Here is a 20492-nt window from a genome sequence, read left to right on the forward strand (position 1 = left end):
ATCACCACAAGAATCTCACATAAAGGAAAAGAATATTTGCAGTGTTGAGCTTGGCTGAGGTATAGCATGATGAAAGCTGCATGACCTTGTATTGTTAAAGAGGCATATTCTCTGTCGCTTTTTTCACTCCGACATATGCACAAAAGCACAAACTGGCACCTCTATTCAACTGGTGAATCTATCAGCTTCCCCCGACACATACAAAGGTGACCAAATGCCGTGGTAGGCGAGCTTCACAATTCACATAACACAGTTCAAGCAAACAGAGCTTTTATTGAATGGAGAAGAGAGAACATTTATATTTTCCAGAAACGAAGAACTAGCTCAGAAGCAGACATTTCCTACTGAATGAGATGGACATTAAGGCTGCGAGGTGAAATTAAAGAGATTAACAAAGAACAGTTTTGACCATTACATCATAAATGCATTGCATTCTAAGGTGGATACTACGAATTTAAAATGAACATGTTCATAAGGAAGGTTAAATATATCACAGTGCTGTATATATACCTGGCTTTTTATTCTTTGAAGTATTTTGTATGTCTTAATTTGTCTTCTTGGTTCATTTAACGGATACTTCAGCATAACAGCATGATTTCGTTTTACAACACTTTTGTGCTTTTCTGTTTACAATAAGTTGCTACCTTTTCAAAGCTTTTATCAATTTGTAGGCCTCTTCAAAGCCTTTTGCAACCCAAATTTTTTCAAATGCTCTTCAAACCAATCCTAAACTACGCTCACGCTACAGAAAGTTGTATGTGATTAAATGACCAAATTTTTTTTTTAGAATTGTTGGATAAATTATTTACAACTGTTCAATATGGGCCAATGTCAGTTTTCTGTATTATTACAGTTCTCGCTGGTAATGTAAACGCACGTTCTACAAGAGCAAGACTTACATTCAAGACACACATTCACCACTCTTGGAATGTCTGCAGCCACTGTTTTACCTGAGTTGTTCTCACGGGCATGTCACATACACTCCTTTTGGTTTGTCTTCAACTTCTCTATTTCTGTCTACCCTTCCGACTAGACTGAAATAAAACGCGCTTGAATCAGATAAATTCTCAATGAAGTGTCGGTAATGTCAGTCCACGACACAAACAAAATGCAAAAACACTGTTCTAGAAAAGTATGAATATACTAAATTTCTTTAATTTCATTTCAATTTATAATATGATATTTTCAAATTAAGAAAAGTGCACAGAAAATGTGAATGATATGTGAAAATGGACTTCTGGAAAATGTGGGGTATCCCTAACTCACATGTCCACAGAATATAATATCGATTATGTCAATACGAAAATATTTCAAAAGCACTAACTTACTTCTTGTTACCACTACTGCCATACTGGCATTTTATCAAATTCCATATTTTTATAGCCATGGATCTGCTTTTGAGATACATTAAGCAAAGATGAAAAATCCACATTGCTTGACCAAAAGGAATAATGCATGAAGCAGAAATATTTTCAAATTAGTACTCAATGGCAACACATGAGACATGCCAGTCTCTCTGAAATACAGATTCTGTTTCTGCTTCCTATACACTTGAAAACAACCACAATAGGATGCATAAAAATGGATATCGACATCTCTAATGGCTCATCAACTAAATTATTCACTCATTCAGAATACGGAATTAATTTGAAATTGGGATGACCAACTTAACTTCACTCCAACAGAACCTGAGTTTATGACCAGTTGAGCTGAATATTCAAGTCTGTTTCAAATATTAAAAGACGTGTGTTGGTATGACCAAGACAAAGAATAGCTACCAGTCTTCCCAGATGAAGGTAGTAAAAGTATTTTATAACTCTACGAAATATCTCACCCATTAAGAGAATTTGAATTTAGCTGATGACGGATACAAAGTACTTACTTTATTAGTCAGCTGGTATTTCAGTTGATCAATTTCATCCCGCTGAACCGTCAGCTTATCATTCATGTTGGCTAGATGCTCTGACATTATACTCAGCTGCATCTCATAGTTTTGTGTGGTAATTTGCAGGTCTTCCTGCAACTTTGTACCAAGATCTTGCATTTGCTGTAGACTAGTTTCTGCCTGTAATTTATTTTGAAGGCATAATTCCAGTCGATTTTGTAATGCCTGGCACTAGAAGCGTAAAAGAATAAAAGAACTGTCAAAAAACATTTACAGCTTGGCAGACAATTTGTTATAAATATGAAATATGGAAATAAACCGAGCGTTCTCTGATGTGAAAACCTCGTGTCGACTAAAGAATTAGTCAGCGTGCAGTTTTTACTCATTCAGATGAGAATAAGGCCAACATATAATCGGTATGATGTGATAAAATTGTACTGTGCACAACTACTTCTTTTAACGGATGGTTTAGAATCAATATTAACTTCCTGATTCCTCCTTGAAAATGTTACAGTAGCTCAACTGCTTAAAAATCCTGCTTCAAAGGAACACTGAGGTTCATTAATATGCTCGTTGGACACTACCATGAGCCATTTCAATCTATTTCCATGCTTCACACATTATTTCTCTGATATTCAGAGGTCCTTCTCGAAGGTATCACCACCTTGTCGAAGGCAATCTGCCAGGTGAGGAGGCTTGCGTGCTCAAATGACCCTTAGGGCTATGCCGGGCTGAGCTTCGGCTCATGGTAGGGTCACCCAAGCCTGACAGGTCTAAGGAGATGCGCTAGACTAAGAGTGATATCCTGGTCCTCCAGGTTGGGGGTTGGGTGTAGGGCTAACAACCTTTCACCTTTAAAAAAATATGTGTTACGAAAAAATCAACCAAGCCTCGGATCAGGACGGACTCTTTGGCATGACCACGGCAATTGAAAAAGGACATGAGATTTGGTACTTGGGAGGATAATCTCAGGCGGGATCTATGGGAGATAGGAGTTGAAGGAAACTGGATTTTGTTGGCCCAGGACAGGGTCCGGTGGAGGGCTTTGGTTAATTCGGTGATGAACCTTCGGGTTCGGTAAGCCATCTAGTTAGTTAGTTAGTTTAGATATTCAGAGGTATTCCATGTGGCCACGTTCATTTTTCCTTAAAGTTTGCCAAACCAAAACATTGTATTTATCATATCTCCCATATGATACATGTCGAACCCACATCATCCTACTGACTGGATCACCCTAACACTGATGAACAGTACAAATTAAGTAGCTTCTAAATTTTTTCCATTCTTCTGTCACGTCCTCTTCCTTAGGTGTAACTATTAATTTTATTATTGCAGAAGTTTATCACTCGATTTAAACAGTGAAGCAGACAGTACTCAAGCAGAACGCTGAAATATATGTGCAAAGTATATAAATCAAGTTAGTACTGACCTCTGCAGCAAGAGTACCACCTCTGGTTTCAGCACTCTGACATGCTGCCACCAACTGGTTAATGCGACCTGTCAAGTAATTCTTCACTTCCAGTTCACGAGCCTCTGCTTCGGCCGCGAACCCAAGTGGAGTCTCCAGCCGACCGAGCTACAAGTGTGCAAAATACTCCACAAGTTCATCATCGGTACAAAACACCAATTCCTCTTTCTATAACATATCTTAACAACGTGCATTTTGTCCAGACATAACACAGGGCTGCCAAATGCAAAACTAAGTAAAAAATCTTCTATCCTCTCCTGAAAAACCGGCTACATGGATCGGATAATAGGGGAAGCCATCAAAATCGAACTACATCCCGATAACTTTAACAGGGAAGATGGACTTCACCTGAGCCGGTCCTGGAAGCCTCTTATTCACACACTTCGAGGACTCCGAGAGCGAGCAAGAGTGCGCCGCCAGAACCAACCAGACCACTAACATGGCCCCCCTTTTCAGGGCCCTGATCCATCCAACCAAACTCAACCTTTCTCTCTCTACTTTCTCTCCATCTCCCACTCTCACCCACGTGCTACCATTGGTCCACTCCCATGCCTGCTCCCATTGGCTCGGGGTAGGCTACACCTTTCACTTTCCGGCCTATAAACCTAGCACCTCACACCCTATTGGCATATTCATCACCCTGATGACGGAGGCAGTATGACCTCTGAAATGATGGTTAACATCAACCAGACTACACAGCGCAACAACCCAGAAGACGGAAATCTTCATACTCACCGCTGTGAGAACCTCAAGTCTTACATATAAAAAATCTTTGTCCGGAAATTATTTTGCTGCAGAGATACGAGTTATTCACTTATTTTATTATCCTGTATCAGGTGCTGGGGTTGTAAAGCACTGAATGAGATGGTATGACCACCACATGTGAATCATGATAAATGTGAGTGGAAGCAGCTGTGGCCTATTTTGAGATACTTGGGGAGATAATGAGGGACTCTGGAAACTCATGAAAAGCTTGTCGGGACATCAAAGATTCAAATGGTTCTCTCCAAACTATAACTCTCACTCTTCGTACCGCTGAAAATTCTGATCATGAGCTTAACTGTTAATCCGCATAAACTTACAAGGTTGGTTACAGTTGCAGGATCCATAGGTGGTGGTTTATCGGCTTGTGAATCGTCACTATGAGGCGTGGTGCTTCCACTGATTGACTGTATCTGTCCTTCCAAATCCTTCACTTTCTAGCAAACAAAAGGAATGCCATGTTACATAATACAGCCTGTAACAGTACACTGTTGTCAGTTTTCATCACATAACACAGTTTCGCACTCACTTTGCAATGAAGAAGCTGCAGTAGTTGATACTCCAGTCGCCAGTGCTCCTTATCCTGCTCCAGCTTTGTAGCTCGTTGCCTGCAGCTTGTCAGCTGCTCATTCAGTGAATCACAACTCAATGCATTGATCTTCACCTCTTCATGTTCTTGCAAGGCATCTTCATATGGAACAGATGGAGACTCCTCCTACAACAAATATATAAAGAATAAATCTGGTCCCACCTCTTCATTAAGCAATTTCACATAGGTTACTTTGTGTGAAGTACAGGTCATAGTGAACTAATTATATATTATTTAGTGTTCTGTCTGACGACAGGTCCATATGAACAGGATCCTTCGATCCTTTTCTCGGACTGGGACCTGTTCATATACGTTCTTGGCAGATGATCCAGAAGTGGTTTGCCATTGCCTTCTTCTGTGTGTGAATGGAGTAATTGTTGGGATGCCACGGAGGAAAACTCCGCGTTGCCTAGACCACGGCCTTGCCCAACACAAGTTATAAATTCGGGCACCGCCGGGAATCGAACCCGAGACCCCCAGGATTACAAGGCCAGCGTTCTAACCGCTAGACCACCATGGCTACAGTGAACTAATACACACCAAAATTAAATTTAGTCACAAATATTCATGCAGACAGAATCATATTAAATAGAAAAGAGATCTGAGATTCTCACAGAAGTGAAGATGTTGATCGTGGTCTTTATGGTTGTGACGCAGTATGGTCTTATATGTTATTACCGATGTTTTTGAGGAAAATATTGCCTTCACATGTAAAAGCACACAGTGTCACAACCGAAAAGACCAAAACTAAAATTGAACTGATATTTCACCTGATCCAAATCCACAATTACAAGTTACCTGATCGAGAGAACTGACATACAGTGCTGCTCTCTTCTTAAATCCTGAGACAACAGGATGCATGGTTCCAGTACTTGACACTACTGAAACAACTACTGCACCTGTCATTCTGCATAACTCTGCTCGACTGTCAGATAACACAGTAGCCAACTGAAACAGTGAAACACTTAAAAACCTCTACAGAGAACAGCCACAGATTTCATATTACCAACTTCAATTTGAACTTAATTATAAACTTAAAAATCCCTTTATTTACTACCATTTATTTATTTTATATTACCTTATTAATACAAAATGTCATGAAACATATTCTTAAAACTGCTGAAACTTTTCCACTTGCGCTCATTTTGATACTTAAGTAACACAGAGTAAATTTACTGCACTTGTCAAGTACAGACTGACTGATACTGAAACCAAACACAGACTATGAATTTTTGTTCAGTACATGTAACAAAGGTCCCGCGCCGTAGCCGCGCGGTCTGAGGCATCATGCTTCGGACCGGCGATACGGAATGCGCGCTGGTTCGAGTCTCGGGGGAGAAGAAATTTTCTCATGAGCTTTCGACCAGTGTATGGGACCGGTGCCAACCCAGCATCGTGAGGAAATTGGTGAGCTACAATGAGTAGCGTAATCCGGTCAGGAAAGCTAGCAATGGCTGTGGGTTCGTCATGCTGACCACACGTCACCCTATATCTGGTTGGATGATCGTTCACCTCTGCTTAGGCATGTGAACGTGAGGCCAGCAGTCAAGCTAGTCGGCTTTGGCTCTCTGGAGCTGTTACGCCACAGATTTAATTTCAACATGTAACAAAGAATTTCCAGCAGATAATATGGAGAAAAATTCTGAAGTTCACATGTATTTATCACCTTAATCCAGTAAAATAGTTATTGCAATATGTTCAGGAAACATATTTGTGTGTGAAATAACCTAAAGAAACAATTTCTGTAGCAATCACTTGCAAAATTTTTACACTGGCTATGTGTACATTTGAACTACAGGGATTTAAGAACGTTTCCCTACTTAACCAGCGTAAACTTCAGAAATCCTGTAACTGCTAAAATACACTTTCTTGGGGAAACAGCAAGAGAAATGCAAAGACAGAAATTGAAATGGCAGACACTCAAATGTAACACTGTATTAGACGTAACAGCACTGAACAATCTAGCTCAAGTGATAATATCTCTGACTTCTATTTGGGAGGAACTCAATTCACATCTCTGTCATGACTGAGGGTTTTTTCTCATCTCTTCCATGCAAATGCTGGGATTGCATCATTAAATAAGCCGAAACTACTTTCTTTCCAGTCCTTCCAAGTTCAACAAACATTATATATTTTTCCTATCATATGACACAAAATCCATTCTACATTAAAAGTGGGACACCTCTGGTGCTGCCAGAATAATATTATGCTGTCAACATTGACAAATTATATGAGCTTTGACGTTCTTATAGCAGAGGAGATGTCAACGCTGCTCTTCTGGGTTGTAATTCCATATGTTTCTTTGAAATGTTGGTATCTACCTACAAATCCACATAGTATTACAACACAGAAGACCAGCATTAACATTTAAAATACTTATGCATTCTTTGCACAAAGTGAATGGTGAGAATGCAGTATCCGCTGGTCATGTCCATCTGTCCAGTTAATTCAACTCAAAAATCACTGGACAAATTTGGATGAAATTTAATGTGGAGGTTTTACTATTCTGCATGACCTCAAACTTTACTTTCGAATAGCCCACAAGCGGTGATAACAAATGACGGATGAGGAGGTAGAATTGAGGTGCTGTGATGTGGTGGTCACAGTTGGAACTATCAAACAAGACAGATTTAATACCTCTAAATGCACATTGCATAGAATGCATAAGGATATTACGTGTATCCTGGTATGGAATACACTTTCCAAGATTGTTATTCTAACCTTGCCTGTAGCTGATACCATAGCTCCTAGAGATTTTACTAAGCACTCATCTGTTGCTCTTAGTCGATCAGTAGATGTCGGCATTTCATGCTCTAAGTTACTCTTCTGACTGTATGCTCGAGATAAATCTGCAACCATTTATGAAATCAGTCAGTACCATTTTATCATACATTCTCTTGAAAATAAGCGTAAGGAACAAATTATATTCAAGGATGGATGAAAAAAGACACATGTTTTGTAATTCTTAATAAAAGTCTTGAAAAAGTGAGTGGTCTGGATAAATATTGCCCATGTAATTAGCCCCACTGACAGTCAAGAATCAGTATCAACATTTACAATTTGATTATTATAGTGTAACTGTTATTCTCAGTTCTTTAGTTAAAACTATAAAAGGCCCTGTCATTACAAATAGCTGTTGTTGTTGTTTCCTTTATTTCCATACACACCATTGTAGCCCTGCCCCCACCTACCTTCCCGTGCTCTTCACCAGTCTCTATTCCTCTTTCATACACAAAAAAACCAACAGATTAAGTATGACGGAATATGTGTATAATAGAAATTAATATGTGGAGATTGAGTAATTTAGAAAATGAGATACTGTATTAATTACAAAGCAAGAGAAGCCACAAAAACAATGAAAGGAAATAAATTTATACATAGTCACTAAAAATTATCTGTGTGATTTCAAACACTGATTATGAATCAATTGAATAAAAATTTACTTGGATATTATCCATCGTCTAGTAAATATAAAACGTAAAACGACGTTTCGGAGATGGGACTCTATCTCCGTCTTCAGGTTCCTATACAGTTGGGCCCACTAGATAGAGCTAATCCCTATCTCTGGACCGTATAGGGATTAGCTCTATCTAGTGGGCCCAACTGTGTAGGAACCTGAAGACGGAGATAGAGTCCCATCTCCGAAACGTCGTTTTACGTTTTTACGTTTTATATTTCCTAGACGATGGATAATATCCAAGTAAATTTTTATTCAATTGACTCTTCACCATCGTCAAGAAGTTTTAGATTTGATATACTGATTATGAAGCAATTAACAAGGATAAGTTGAAAATCAGACCATAGGAAAAATGAAGAACTAAAGAATTTTTTCCTTGTATCCTACCAGACATTTTGTAGCATATAATTATGATCTCTTCCAATAGCACTACTTATGCTTTCCTTTCAAGTGTCCAAAGTTTTTGGTACTGCCAGAACAAAAACTTTATTTTTGATATAACCCCACAGAAAAGAACCAAGGGTGAAGGTGGTAGAAAGGAACTGTGATCCTCCCACCCAATCCAGCAACCCCGATGTGTTTAAGGTAGGTACGAGGACGTTATCTGTCTACAGGAGATCATACAGAGTGAATAAACATACCTTTCATAGATACGTGTAGAGCCTTCAGGGCTTCAGTTAATTCTAATAGGAACCTCCTCTGTGAAGAAGGTGGATGCTGACAAGCACGCTTACCTGAACAAGGATACTATATTTATAGATATTCTGTAACACTTTCCTGACTTAAATGCTTTAAAAATTTCCTATATAAACAATTGTTAGTCCTGGCCTTACTACCCAAAAGCATCTGCATTTTCAGCTTGTCCCCAAGCGACATACGTTGGAGAATTGACTAACTTCCTGACTTATAAATTCTAATTATGAAAAATTAGATATTGCCTTTTTCTAACTACAACATGGAATTTCTTAAAAAAAAAATTATGGCACAGCACACTGGTTATTAAATGCATAGAGACAGAATGTCCCAGCAAAGCTCTAATTCACCCCAAAATTAATATCTATCAACACTTACTTTGTGCAGCCAGCAGCTTAACGTAAGTGCTGAGCTTGACAAAGTGAGCTGTGAGTTCAGCTGTATGTTGAAACACGTCGCTATTGCTTGCCTTCAGCACTTCAGTGCAAGTAGACAATGAACTTTCTTCTTCAATGCTAGAACAAAACATGTAAAACCACTAAACTAGGCATAATTAACTATCATATGAACACTGTACTTCACTGAATAATTAAGAAGCAAATTTACAGAAACATACAGGATGAACTTTTAAATATTTCTAAAGCACACAGTGTTTATGAATGAGCCGGGATAGCTCAGTCAGTATAGAGACTAGCTACGGGCTGGATGACTGGGGTTCGATCCCCGACGGGGGCAGAGGATTTTTCCTCTAGCCTCTGCGTCCAGACCGGCTCTGGGGCCCACCCAGCCACCTCTACAATGGGTACCGGTGTCCTTTCCCGGGGGTAAAGCCGGCCGGGGCGTGATGCTTACCACTCACCCCCATCTAGTGCCGAGGTCAAGGAAGAGAGGAGCTATACCTCCACTCACCCCAAACGCCTACATGGCGTATAGTGGGACAAACTTTACTTTACTTTACAGTGTTTATGAAATACATGGCACCATTTCAGGGACATGTTCTGAGCACAAAGATAAGGAAAAAAGTATGTACAAACATGGGTCCTTAGATGCTTCTTCATCTTAGAGTTACGGCCCATTTTATTTTGGAAGGATGAATATAAAAACAGTGTAAACAAATCCATAGGAAAGCGTTTATTTATAAACTGCCGATCCCAATGTTACAGATTACTGTTCTGACAACAACGAATTACGAAAGACGCTCACGGCACTGTCCTTGTGCGACTGCATGTTTCATTTAAGACCGTTGAAAGTATTCGTAAATTCCAGGCATGTTACGAATCTGCTACATGTTTTTGTCTAGGTGTGGAGTGCCAGTATTCCTCGCGTTTTCTGTTCACACGTCCCTGATGGCCCACTTAGCTGCTCTTTCCGAGGTGCTGCAGAATGAACGCATCTTTACCAGCTGGTCTTTGATTTCACTCGCTTCAATTCCCCTATATCCTGGCACCCACGATACTTGTACAATGTTGGCTATGAAATAGCAAAACGATGTTATTCACAGAAAATTACTGACTGTACCTGAGACAATGATACGGTAACAGACGATGCAGGTAGACTGTGTAAGCTGCAAGTTGGTCAGAGAGTTTGCGCAGTGAAGGCAGTGTCTCCAGACTTAAACAGTTTTCATTCTCAAGTCCAGCTTGGAAGTCAGTGTAGCCTTGCTCAAGGGCACGCAGAAATCTTGCATTCTCTTTCAGGTGGCTGGAAAACTGTACATGAGACTCATAACAATCACAAACAAGATGTTCAACAAAACAAGGCCGGAAAGGCGTACTTTTTGGAGTGTACGGACATTACAAGTGCGTTCTTTGTGCCACATCACATAGGCCAATGCAGTACTAATGTGATCCAAGATCACTTATGCAACAATAATCTCTCTTCCCGCTTTTGTGCAAAGAGATATTACGTACTGTTTCCGGTATTTATTGTTCAAGTGACAAAGTTGGTACAGTTTACCTAGTATAATACATTTTCGAAAATACCACCGTCAATATCAAAGCGCTTTGCAACTCGTGTGAGGACATGGCGCGTTCCTCGCCTGAGTGCACCTTGACGTTCGTTTACGCGGGCGATAACATCCAGTAGGGAAGGAAAATATTGGGCGCCAAATCCAAACTACTGTACAGTGAAATAGCTCTATCTTGGAAACCGTTCGGAATAGGACACATGAACACATACACTTTTTTGCTAGGAATGACCGATACTATGACCTCCTAGAATATTGACCTTTCCTCCTGGGAAACCCTGTATATATATATATATATATATAAAATCATGTTGACATTTACATACAACTTCAAATTCTACAAGGTAAATGGCAGTACTATGAAGCCGAACATGAATGTATTTGTATAGCTCAAGAGTTATCTTGAATTTTTCATTACATGGTAGTGCACAAACATTTGACTACAGTCAAATGACAGCCCAACAGGTTTAAACCATTATTAATCACTCACGCAATTTCACTTATTCTGGAAGGTTTTCATGGTCTGAGGCCCTGTTTCTGAAAGGAATCTGATATCCACTGTTAGTTTCCTAAACCTAACACATCCTCACTAGAGCTACTTTCTATATACGAGGCGCGTCCACAAAGTAAGTTTCCCACTCGTCCCACAGCTAGCAAACCTTATATTGCGCGAAGCGACTGTGCGTACGTGATAGAGCAATGACGTAGCATGGCGCATGCACTAATGGCACCTCCCGCGTTCTCACAGTAGCATCGTTGCAGCTGTTGAAGATGGAGGTTCTTATTCCAGCTCCCGCCGACTGTGAAGTGCGGTCAGTGATAACGCTAGGCCGCACACGGCTCGACGGACAGCAAGTCTCCTGCAGGAGTTCAGCTGGGAGGTGTTTAATCATCCACTCTACAGCCCGGACCTCGCTCCCAGTGATTTCCATCTTTTCCTACACCTCAAGAAATTCCTGTCCGGTCAGCGTCAGCGTTTTGAGAATGACAGAGAGGCGGAGATGGTTGTCACACAGTGGTTCCAATCCCAGGCGGCAGACTTCTACGACACAGGTATTCAAAAGTTGGTCCCACGGTATGACCAATGTCTCAATTCCGGTGGCGAATATGTTGAAAAATAGCTGGACACTTGCTGTATCTGTTGCAATAAATATTTCCATGAAATTGTGTTTTGTTTCTGTAAACGGCCCCAGGGAAACTTACTTTGAGGACGCGCCTCGTACTTTCTATATATTTTCAGTGTGCTTGGCAGGCCTTCCGAGATATCACAGTAGTGCCAACACTAGGTTCCCTCTTAAGCTTAAACATTTGTCTGCTTACCCTTTCATTCACTGGGCTTAGAGTAGTAAATACAGCATGCAAGCGCTGTTCGCTGTATGTGTGGTAGTCAGACAGCGCTGCTGTGAGGTCATGTAAATGAAGTCCTGCCTGTGAAATCACATGCTGAGCATAGATCTGCTGCTTATGGTCATGACGTGGAATGTTCAACTCATTTAGATCCCCACATCCTGTCAATCAATATTACCCTAATTACAATATCTTTACACTACATTCCACACGACGTCTATGAAAGAAAAATTACTCCTTAATACATTATAGTATATGATATATACAGTAAAATGTGTCAATGGTAACGTAAACATAAGAATTTCCATCTGTATGAAGTGTTTATAATGCCCCAAACCATGACTCAAGACTAGTTCTAATGTGATATTCAAATTTGAAATATTTGTGGTCATGATAGTGTGACCTTTTTTTGTGAGTTTTTTGACAAATAATTGTCATGACATTTGTCAGTAGAAAACATGTCATCAAGTGAGGTGTTGTTCACATCAGTTTGTGTCCTAACCAGCCTGTCTTTGAAATCTGGATTAACTTTCTCCCAAAAGCATGGATATTTCTGACATTCCTCTAAAAGAATAATTATGTTGAAACACAGAGTCTTCCATTATTCCCACACATGAAATAAACCTTGAAAAAGTAAAACACAGCCATTCATGTACTGACTGGCATTGCCAAAATGTCATGGCAATGTGACATTACAACAGAAATTTCATTAAAAATCAAATTTGGTTTCATTACGTGACACTGGAGTTGAAACGATGCTCTCAATCTCATGGCATCACGACTTTCAGTTCTCGCAGTGGCGTAAGTCATGGAATTTGATTTCATGACCTCAAATGTCATGACTTTATGTCACATGAAAACGAGCCTCTGGTTTTCTTTGCATTATAATAAATACATTTTGCATTATCCGCAACTTCACCGTCACATTTAATTTACAAATAAAACCGTACACTTCATCTTCTCCCGTAAGAAAACACAGTGCAACTCTTCTTAACAAAATACGTTATTTAAATCTTATTAGAAAAATAAACAGTGTTTAATATGAAACTTATACAACACCCATAAATCGTATTTTATTTATATGCCTTAGCAACAAGAAAAAATATTTTCTATATCAATGCTGGTCTCTAAGTAGTAACACCGAACGTTTCTCCAAAATATCGGTACATACCTACAAGTAAGTCCAATGAAATTACTGCCCAGAAGACCGAAACTTACATCTTCAACGCTGCAAGAACCTCAAATCTAAAATATTTTCTACTTTAATAGAAATATAAACTTCTAGAATCATTTATTTTTTTAATTTCCACTACTTTATGTTAATAATAGAAAATCCTTGTACTACGATCATTGTACTCACTAGAATCTACAAACGGAAGGTGTTGCGCAATGGTAGCTGTTGCTGACTGCAACTGTGTGCCGAGATCCATTTGTATCTGAGACTTCTGTTCTGCTAACAGATTAAGCTGTGTACTACAGTGCTCCAGGGCACTTTCCTTGACGTCCACACTCCGCATCAGCAACCCCTTCTCTTCCTCCAACCTTTCAATCACGGCCTGTCACATCATGTCAGCACATGAAACCAAACCTTCTAGCAAAATTTCTGACACAGCTCAGAAATTAATTTTATGCACAGGTGTTAAAATTCAAATTTAACCAAAAACAACACTAACAGTTTTTTTACACTGTTACATATAAATTATATAATAATATATAAACTTTCTAAAACAAAACGGACCTGAAAGGAATACATTTTGGTAACAAAACTAACTTAGCCATCAATCATTTAGTGGAATCAAACTGTTATTATCTGCTTTTCACATGTTTTATCACATACATGTGTCTGTTGCTCCTCTGTAATTACTGAACTAACTGATGGACTGTTATGAATGTCGATACAGATTACACGGCCGATAAAGGTTAATTTCCTACCACCAATACCAACACTGTGAAAACAACACTTGTATCACTTAATGTGAAAATAAACCTTTGAAAGTATGCAAGGATTTGAAAATAATATTTCTGTAGAATAAAAAATGGCAACACTGCAAAATGAAAAATTAACTCTTGGTTTAATAAACCACTGCATGTGCCAATATATCATAAAAATATCTACAAACTCTCTATAAACTATGTTGTTATACGTTAATATTAATAATCATGGTGACGCTGAAATGCTTCTCGAGGTTATATCTGACAAATTTAAAACAGAATTTTGAAGTGGTGAACATCATGCACAAAAATGGATCGCTAATTTGTATAATTCTTCAACACACACTGAAGCATTTTAAGGTAAGTAAAGCAAAAGTTCTTCATAAAGTAGTTGCAAAAAAAATTAATACTGTGACAAGGTCTGCTGAAAGTTGTATTTTACAGCTTCTAATTAATTTCTTTGATCGATAACTCTTTGGTTTCAGCCTGTAACTTTCCTCTACTACCCCTATCCAGAAGTCTGTCTCCTCTCACCCCTCCAACTATATTTATTTATTTATTTTATTTAGTGTTCTGTCTGAGGACAGGTCCATATGAACAGGATCCTTCCATCCTTTTCTCGGACTGGGACCTGTTCATATACGTTCTTGGCAGATGATCCAGAAGTGGTTTGCCATTGCCTTCTTCTGTGTGTGAATGGAGTAATTGTTGGGATGCCACGGAGGGAAACTCCGTGTTGCCTAGACCACGGCCTTGCCCAACACAAGTTATAAATTCGGGCACCGCCGGGAATCAAACCTTAGCTGGTATTAATGCTACTCAACTTACCTTGTATTTCAGTTCAGCATCACTGTTGACCTCACGGTACTGCTGCAATTCATGTTCCAGCTTCTCAATGCGCTGCGTTAATGATGACATTTCTCGCTCATGAGCAGAATCTTTATCCTGCATCTGTAACAAGTCAGATAAATCTTCTGAGATCATATCACCACCAGCAGTAGTGAAAAGTAAAGTAAAGCTGTCCTACTATACACCATGTAGGCACTTGGGGGGAGAGGTGGGATAGCTCCTACTCATTCTTGACCTCAGCACTAGATGGGGGCGAGTGGTCAGCATGACGCCCCGGCCGCGCTTTACCCCCGGGGAAGGACCCCAGTACCCATTGGATAGGAGGGTGAGTGAGCCCCAGGATCAGTCTGGACACAGAGGCTAGAGGAAAAATCCTCTACCCCCGCCGGGGATCAAATCCTGGTCATCCAGTCCGTAGCCAGTCACTAAACTGACCGCGCTACACCAGCAGTGGTAGCAGTAGTAGTACAGCTTTACATACAAATATTTTTAAATCTTTAACACCAAATAATATGTAGAAAGTCAAGTTTCTAGACCAGCAGTATGGAAATTGAGCATACAAACCATAATTAGTATGTGGTCAAGTTTTAGATGGCACCTCAGTAAAATATCTGGCATAAATTTCAATTGATATAATAATCTTTTGAAATGTGAAAGTAAGTGAGAAAAAGTTGCTGGTCTCCAGGCTGAGATTGGAATCCAATGAGGTGGGAGGATAATCCTTTGTGATGTCATTATCCACGACCTTTCGAGACAACTGATAACATCAATTCCCATCATGACATAACTGCTCATAAGCATATAACTGAAGAATGACTGAACAAGTTTTCTTGAATTTTCGTATTTGGGATTTTGGATGTTATGTCATTGGAGGCTATTCCGAGGTCTTGCCTTTTAATTTCCTTCAATCAATGATACCAACATGACAGAAGGCCAAGCCTGTGAGGCAGGAAGATGATCATCTGCAATGTTCATTATGCACGATCCTCTACGATGACATGCCAATGGAACCATAGTTACCCTTGCTACTATGATTCCCGTGTTTAACAAACTTGCCATATAATGCAACAATTAAGAATTAAAACCAAAATTATGTATTTTCTTTTTTATGGTTACCAAACAACGACAGCGTTCTTCCAATATTTAATCTGACTAGCCAAATCCTTGCTAATATGTCACACGATGTATATATTTGCTACCTTATTAAAGTAAACCTTTAGCTAGTGAATGTAAATAGCATTTATATGTTTTATTTCTGCAGCCAATGTCTGAGACAGCTTCACAGACACCCACCAATGATAACAGACAAGCATTCTCGGTAATCTTCTTCTGAAATTCTTCATCCAACACGTGGTTTGTTAATTCTCTGTTTGGTGACGCTCCAGGACCTTTCGATCTGCCTTTCTTGGGTCGTGCCTGAAATAAGAATTATGCAAGTTTTTGGCTTTTATGGCAAGACATAATTCTATCTCATCCATCTAAGCTAATTATCTTTCTCATACCAGAAGGAAGCTTATAACAAAGTTACAAGTTTCTTAGCCTTCTGAAGCATGATGCTCATGTAAATAGTGTTAAAAAATCAATTGAATAAAAATTTTCTTGGATATTATCCATCGTCTAGTAAATATAAAACGTGAAACGACGTTTCGGAGATGGGACTCTATCTCCGTCTTCAGGTTCCTACACAGTTGGGCCCACTAGATAGAGCTAATCCCCATCTCCTGAAGACGGAGATAGAGTCCCCATCTCCGAAACGTTGTTTTACGTTTTATATTTACTAGACGATGGATAATATCCAAGAAAATTTTTGTTCAATTGACTCTTCACCATCGTCAAGAAGTTTTAGATCTGATATAGTGTTAAAAAATCTTAGAGAAAACACAACAAAGATCAATTGGTTATGTTATTTAGGGAATAGCTGCGCAGACTGAGAATCATAAATAAACAACCAATAAACTCTGTGGGGAAAAGGCAGTTACTGAATGTTAAAGTCATAAATACAGTAAACACTACGCTTTAATGCTAACAACAAAGTTTACTTCTCTGCTTTCAGCATGTCACTTAACAGCATCACTTAAATTAAACACTGACTGCAATCAGAAACTGTTCACGGGTATTCAAAAGAGCCAAATGTGAGTTAACACGAAACAATGAAAAAGGAAAAAAGTTATTTACCTCTTCTTAAAAACTACGAATCGAAATGGTTAATGTGAAGCACTGGTACCTCACGGTTAGTGCAATAATACGCATGATCCAGAAGTTCAAGATTTTGTTCCCCCTCCAATCAATAAAATTAAAAAAAATCAGCATAAGCACCAATTGCTTGAAAGTAAATATTGTACACATGAAATATGATTCATAAAATGAACAATGTCCAAAATAAGCTCAATGCAGGAATTAATTACTGTTATAAACCTGTACATGCAGCAAAAAGTCAAAGTGAGACTGGACTCAGGAGACACCAACAGCGTTGAGATAGGTAGAGGTGTAAGACAGGGATGCTGCTTACCACCAATTCTTTTTAACCTGTACGGGGAATGGCTTGCCAAGGAAGCTCTGGAGGGAACAGGAGACTTCAAAATTGGAGGAAGAGTGATAAAGACTGTAAAGTATGCAGACGACTTAGTAGTATTGGCGAAGGAAGAGGAGGAATTACAGAACATGATGGACAAGTTAGTGGAAACAGGTAGAGAGTATGGAATGGAAATCAACATTGAAAAATCAAAGGTAATGAGGATAGCACCGAGAGCAGAACCATTGAACGTTGTAATTGGAAACCAACAGATGGAGAATGTGGAGCATTTCAAGTACTTGGGAAGCATAGTCACGACGGACGCCCTATGCACCAAGGAAGTAAAAGCAAGGATAGCCATGGCCAAGGCAGCTTTCGTCAAGAAGAGGATACTTCTCACTAGCAAGTTGGGCTTGGAGATGATGAAGAAACTAGTGAAGTGTTACGTATGGAGCAGAGACTTGGACACTCAGGAAGAAGGAACAGAAATACCTGGAGAGTTTCGAAATGTGGTGTTGGAGAAGAACAGAGAAGATCAGGTGGACGGATCGAGTGACCAACGAAGAAGTATTGAGGAGAGTCAACGAGCAAAGAAACATTCTGCAGGCGGTTACACGAAGGAAAGCTAACTGGCTGGGACATATTATGAGAAGGAATGGGTTACTGAGTGACATCATCGAAGGCCAGGTTGAAGGAAAGCTAGGACTGGGAAGAAGACTGACACAGCTAACAACGATCTTAAACAAGGAAAGAAGATGAAGTTTCAGGAGTTAAAGCGAGAAGCCGAGAATAGGGACAACTGGAGAGCTCTTTTTGGGCAGAGCAATGGACCTGTCGTAAGACAGAACACTTAATAATAATAATAATAATAAACTTTATAAATCTATGTTTCTGACTATCCATAAATTAACGTCCAGATTACGGTAACAACGGACTGATAACCAAACATTTTCTTTTTTAAATGCAACTGAAGATCACCTGCCTGCATTAAATCAAGTTCATCTTGAAGTACAGTAACTCTCTTTGTGAGTTGCTGATTACGAAATGTTAAACTGTCCATTTCCTGTTCAGCTTTGCGCAGACTCTGCTCCCGCTCCTTCAGAACATCCCGTAATTCTGAGTTACGAGTCTGCTCTTCTACCACAGCCTTCTTCAGAACATTGGCTTGTGCCCTTATCTGTAAGATGTGAAAACAATAAAATAAAAATAACAAACTTATAAAACACAGTTTGTTTTCATGTCACCTTCATACGTGATACAAAGCTGAAGTACCTTTGAATATTCTGAAGCAACTTTCTGGTATTTTGTTTGCAAATCTCCTGGCACGCCTTCCATTACAGGAATTCTGGCTTCAACCTAAACAAATTAAATATGTTAGATTATATTTGCTCTACACACTCTCTAAATGAATTTCAACTACCAACAACACTGAATGGATATGATTTATACAGGAAGTGCAAAAAGGAATTAGAAAGCAAGAGTATTTTAAGACTTGTACAGACATTAAGGCATGTAACCTATGAAGACAAGAAGATTAAAAGGAGGAAGAAATGCAGAAGAAAAAGACAAAAATATCCTAGACTACATAATATTTGAGGTTTTCAAAATGGTGAAAATGTTGCATTTTGGTGCTCTGGGCTATGACGCTGCCCGTCATCACAACTCAAAAGACCACAGTACAAATATCCTGGATTCTTGACAGGTGTGCAGAAATTTTTTTACATTACCTGCCTTCCAAATCATTTAATTATTATCAACAGTAAGACAGACAAAGAAAGTGGTCAATGCATATGTCAGTGGATTCTCCTGGCATTCATTTGGTTATACTCACAGCAATCACATAAAGAAATTCACACCTCTCGAAAAACAGCACAGGGTTAGAATCATTACACTTGGGAGAAAATTACAATACATCAAATAATCATTTTTTAACTGTACTATGCTGACAGTGCAAAATAAAACATAATTTCTATACACCTGCCATATTATGACTGAATAAATTAAATAAGGATTGAATCATGTTGATGGCATTCCTTGCTTACAGTAAAATGTAACACATTTCCTTACATATTATAAAACAGATACCAACTAACGTTTCAGACAAGTCTAATAACTTTGTTCATGCACAGGAGTAAACATTAAGAATATTACAAAGGGCAGTACTTCATAGGTATGCTTTAAAATTGTATGCACAATCACAAACTTAAGGAACTAGTAATCCATACACAAACGTAATTATGATCTGTACATTGGTATGACTTTATATCCCAGGTTTGTGAGTCAGAGAATGAAGTTATTTCAAAGCACCTAATACTTTTTAAAGTGTTAATAATAATAATTGAAAATATGGTGGTTATCCCTGATTATGAAGGCAGAAGCAGTCTCGAAAATGTTGAAAACTCATTCCACTGTGACACAAGTTACTGCCTGAGGAAACCTTATTCCACAGTCCCACAATTTCTGTGGTCGGGGTGGGGGGATCATCTATATAATGCTATCTGTATCCATTCAAACAGACGTACGTATGAGCAATAAACACACAATTAAAAATACTGATACTGAAATCACCATAAACAATGTGTGATAAAAATACAACTGGATTTCATTGAGGATGAAAGCAAACTCATTTGAAATTAGATGGCATTATACTTGTCGGCCTCGGTCCGTTACTCTTTTAACTATTCCTCGAAAGCGTTTGGAAGACCCTCAAATTAACAAGACATAACAGAGTCAACAGAGCACAGACTGAAAGTGTCATTATGCTAGACTCGTCATTGGCAGACAAGTTATTTCCTCCACTACCTGTCAAAGCAACCATTACCTATTTGCCGCTTCCTTTTCAACATTAGATTTACAAAACAATGTATTAATACTCAGAAATAGTTTCAGAGTAATTACATGTGTGTTGTTCGAAAATATTCCAAGTGCCGTTTATTTTACATAACCATAATCCGCCCCCTTTCTAACATCAACCACTCGACAACACATCACACAACCAACAGCGGACATAAGCAATGTCGCCAATATATACT

The 20492-nt window shown here is 39.0% G+C and overlaps 1 protein-coding gene across 3 annotated transcripts; it reads right to left on the reverse strand.

The window, feature by feature from the left end:
- Window positions 1-253: 253 nt before the first annotated feature.
- Window positions 254-20470, reverse strand: LOC110829989 (protein phosphatase 1 regulatory subunit 21). Of its 3 annotated transcripts, none has more exons than XM_087348362.1 (17): window positions 20359-20470; window positions 18733-18816; window positions 18443-18637; window positions 16242-16364; window positions 14928-15050; window positions 13528-13723; window positions 12141-12328; window positions 10373-10563; window positions 9233-9369; window positions 8803-8895; window positions 7426-7553; window positions 5503-5652; window positions 4645-4830; window positions 4436-4552; window positions 3315-3461; window positions 1883-2116; window positions 254-1034 (listed from the first exon to the last, which is right to left on the reverse strand). In XM_087348362.1, exons 2-17 carry the CDS (start codon window positions 18793-18795, stop codon window positions 1008-1010), a joined length of 2298 nt encoding a protein of 765 aa, XP_087204488.1. In that variant the 5' UTR covers window positions 18796-18816; window positions 20359-20470; the 3' UTR covers window positions 254-1007. The 3 variants fall into 3 exon arrangements, with proteins under 3 accessions (XP_087204488.1, XP_087204487.1, XP_087204489.1); XM_087348361.1 differs by having other exon boundaries at window positions 20282-20469; XM_087348363.1 differs by lacking the exon at window positions 20359-20470 and adding an exon at window positions 20110-20130.
- Between the last annotated feature and the right edge of the window lie 22 nt (window positions 20471-20492).

This window comes from Zootermopsis nevadensis, unplaced genomic scaffold (genome assembly GCF_977971745.1).
Source record: "Zootermopsis nevadensis isolate Lab colony 2312 unplaced genomic scaffold, Znev_1.0 Znev_ptg000013l, whole genome shotgun sequence".
Classification (NCBI taxonomy): Eukaryota; Metazoa; Arthropoda; class Insecta; order Blattodea; family Termopsidae; genus Zootermopsis; species Zootermopsis nevadensis.

Excerpts from the sequence above, each read along its gene's own strand:
- LOC110829989 (XM_087348362.1), bottom strand. The coding sequence starts at position 18,795 with ATGGAAGGCGTGCCAGGAGATTTGCAAACAAAATACCAGAAAGTTGCT. Across the intron at positions 18,638-18,732 it reads TTGCTTCAGAATATTCAAAG|ATAAGGGCACAAGCCAATGT; the intron begins GTACTTCAGCTT and ends CACATCTTACAG. Across the intron at positions 15,051-16,241 it reads ATGCTTGTCTGTTATCATTG|ATGCAGGATAAAGATTCTGC; the intron begins GTGGGTGTCTGT and ends GACTTGTTACAG.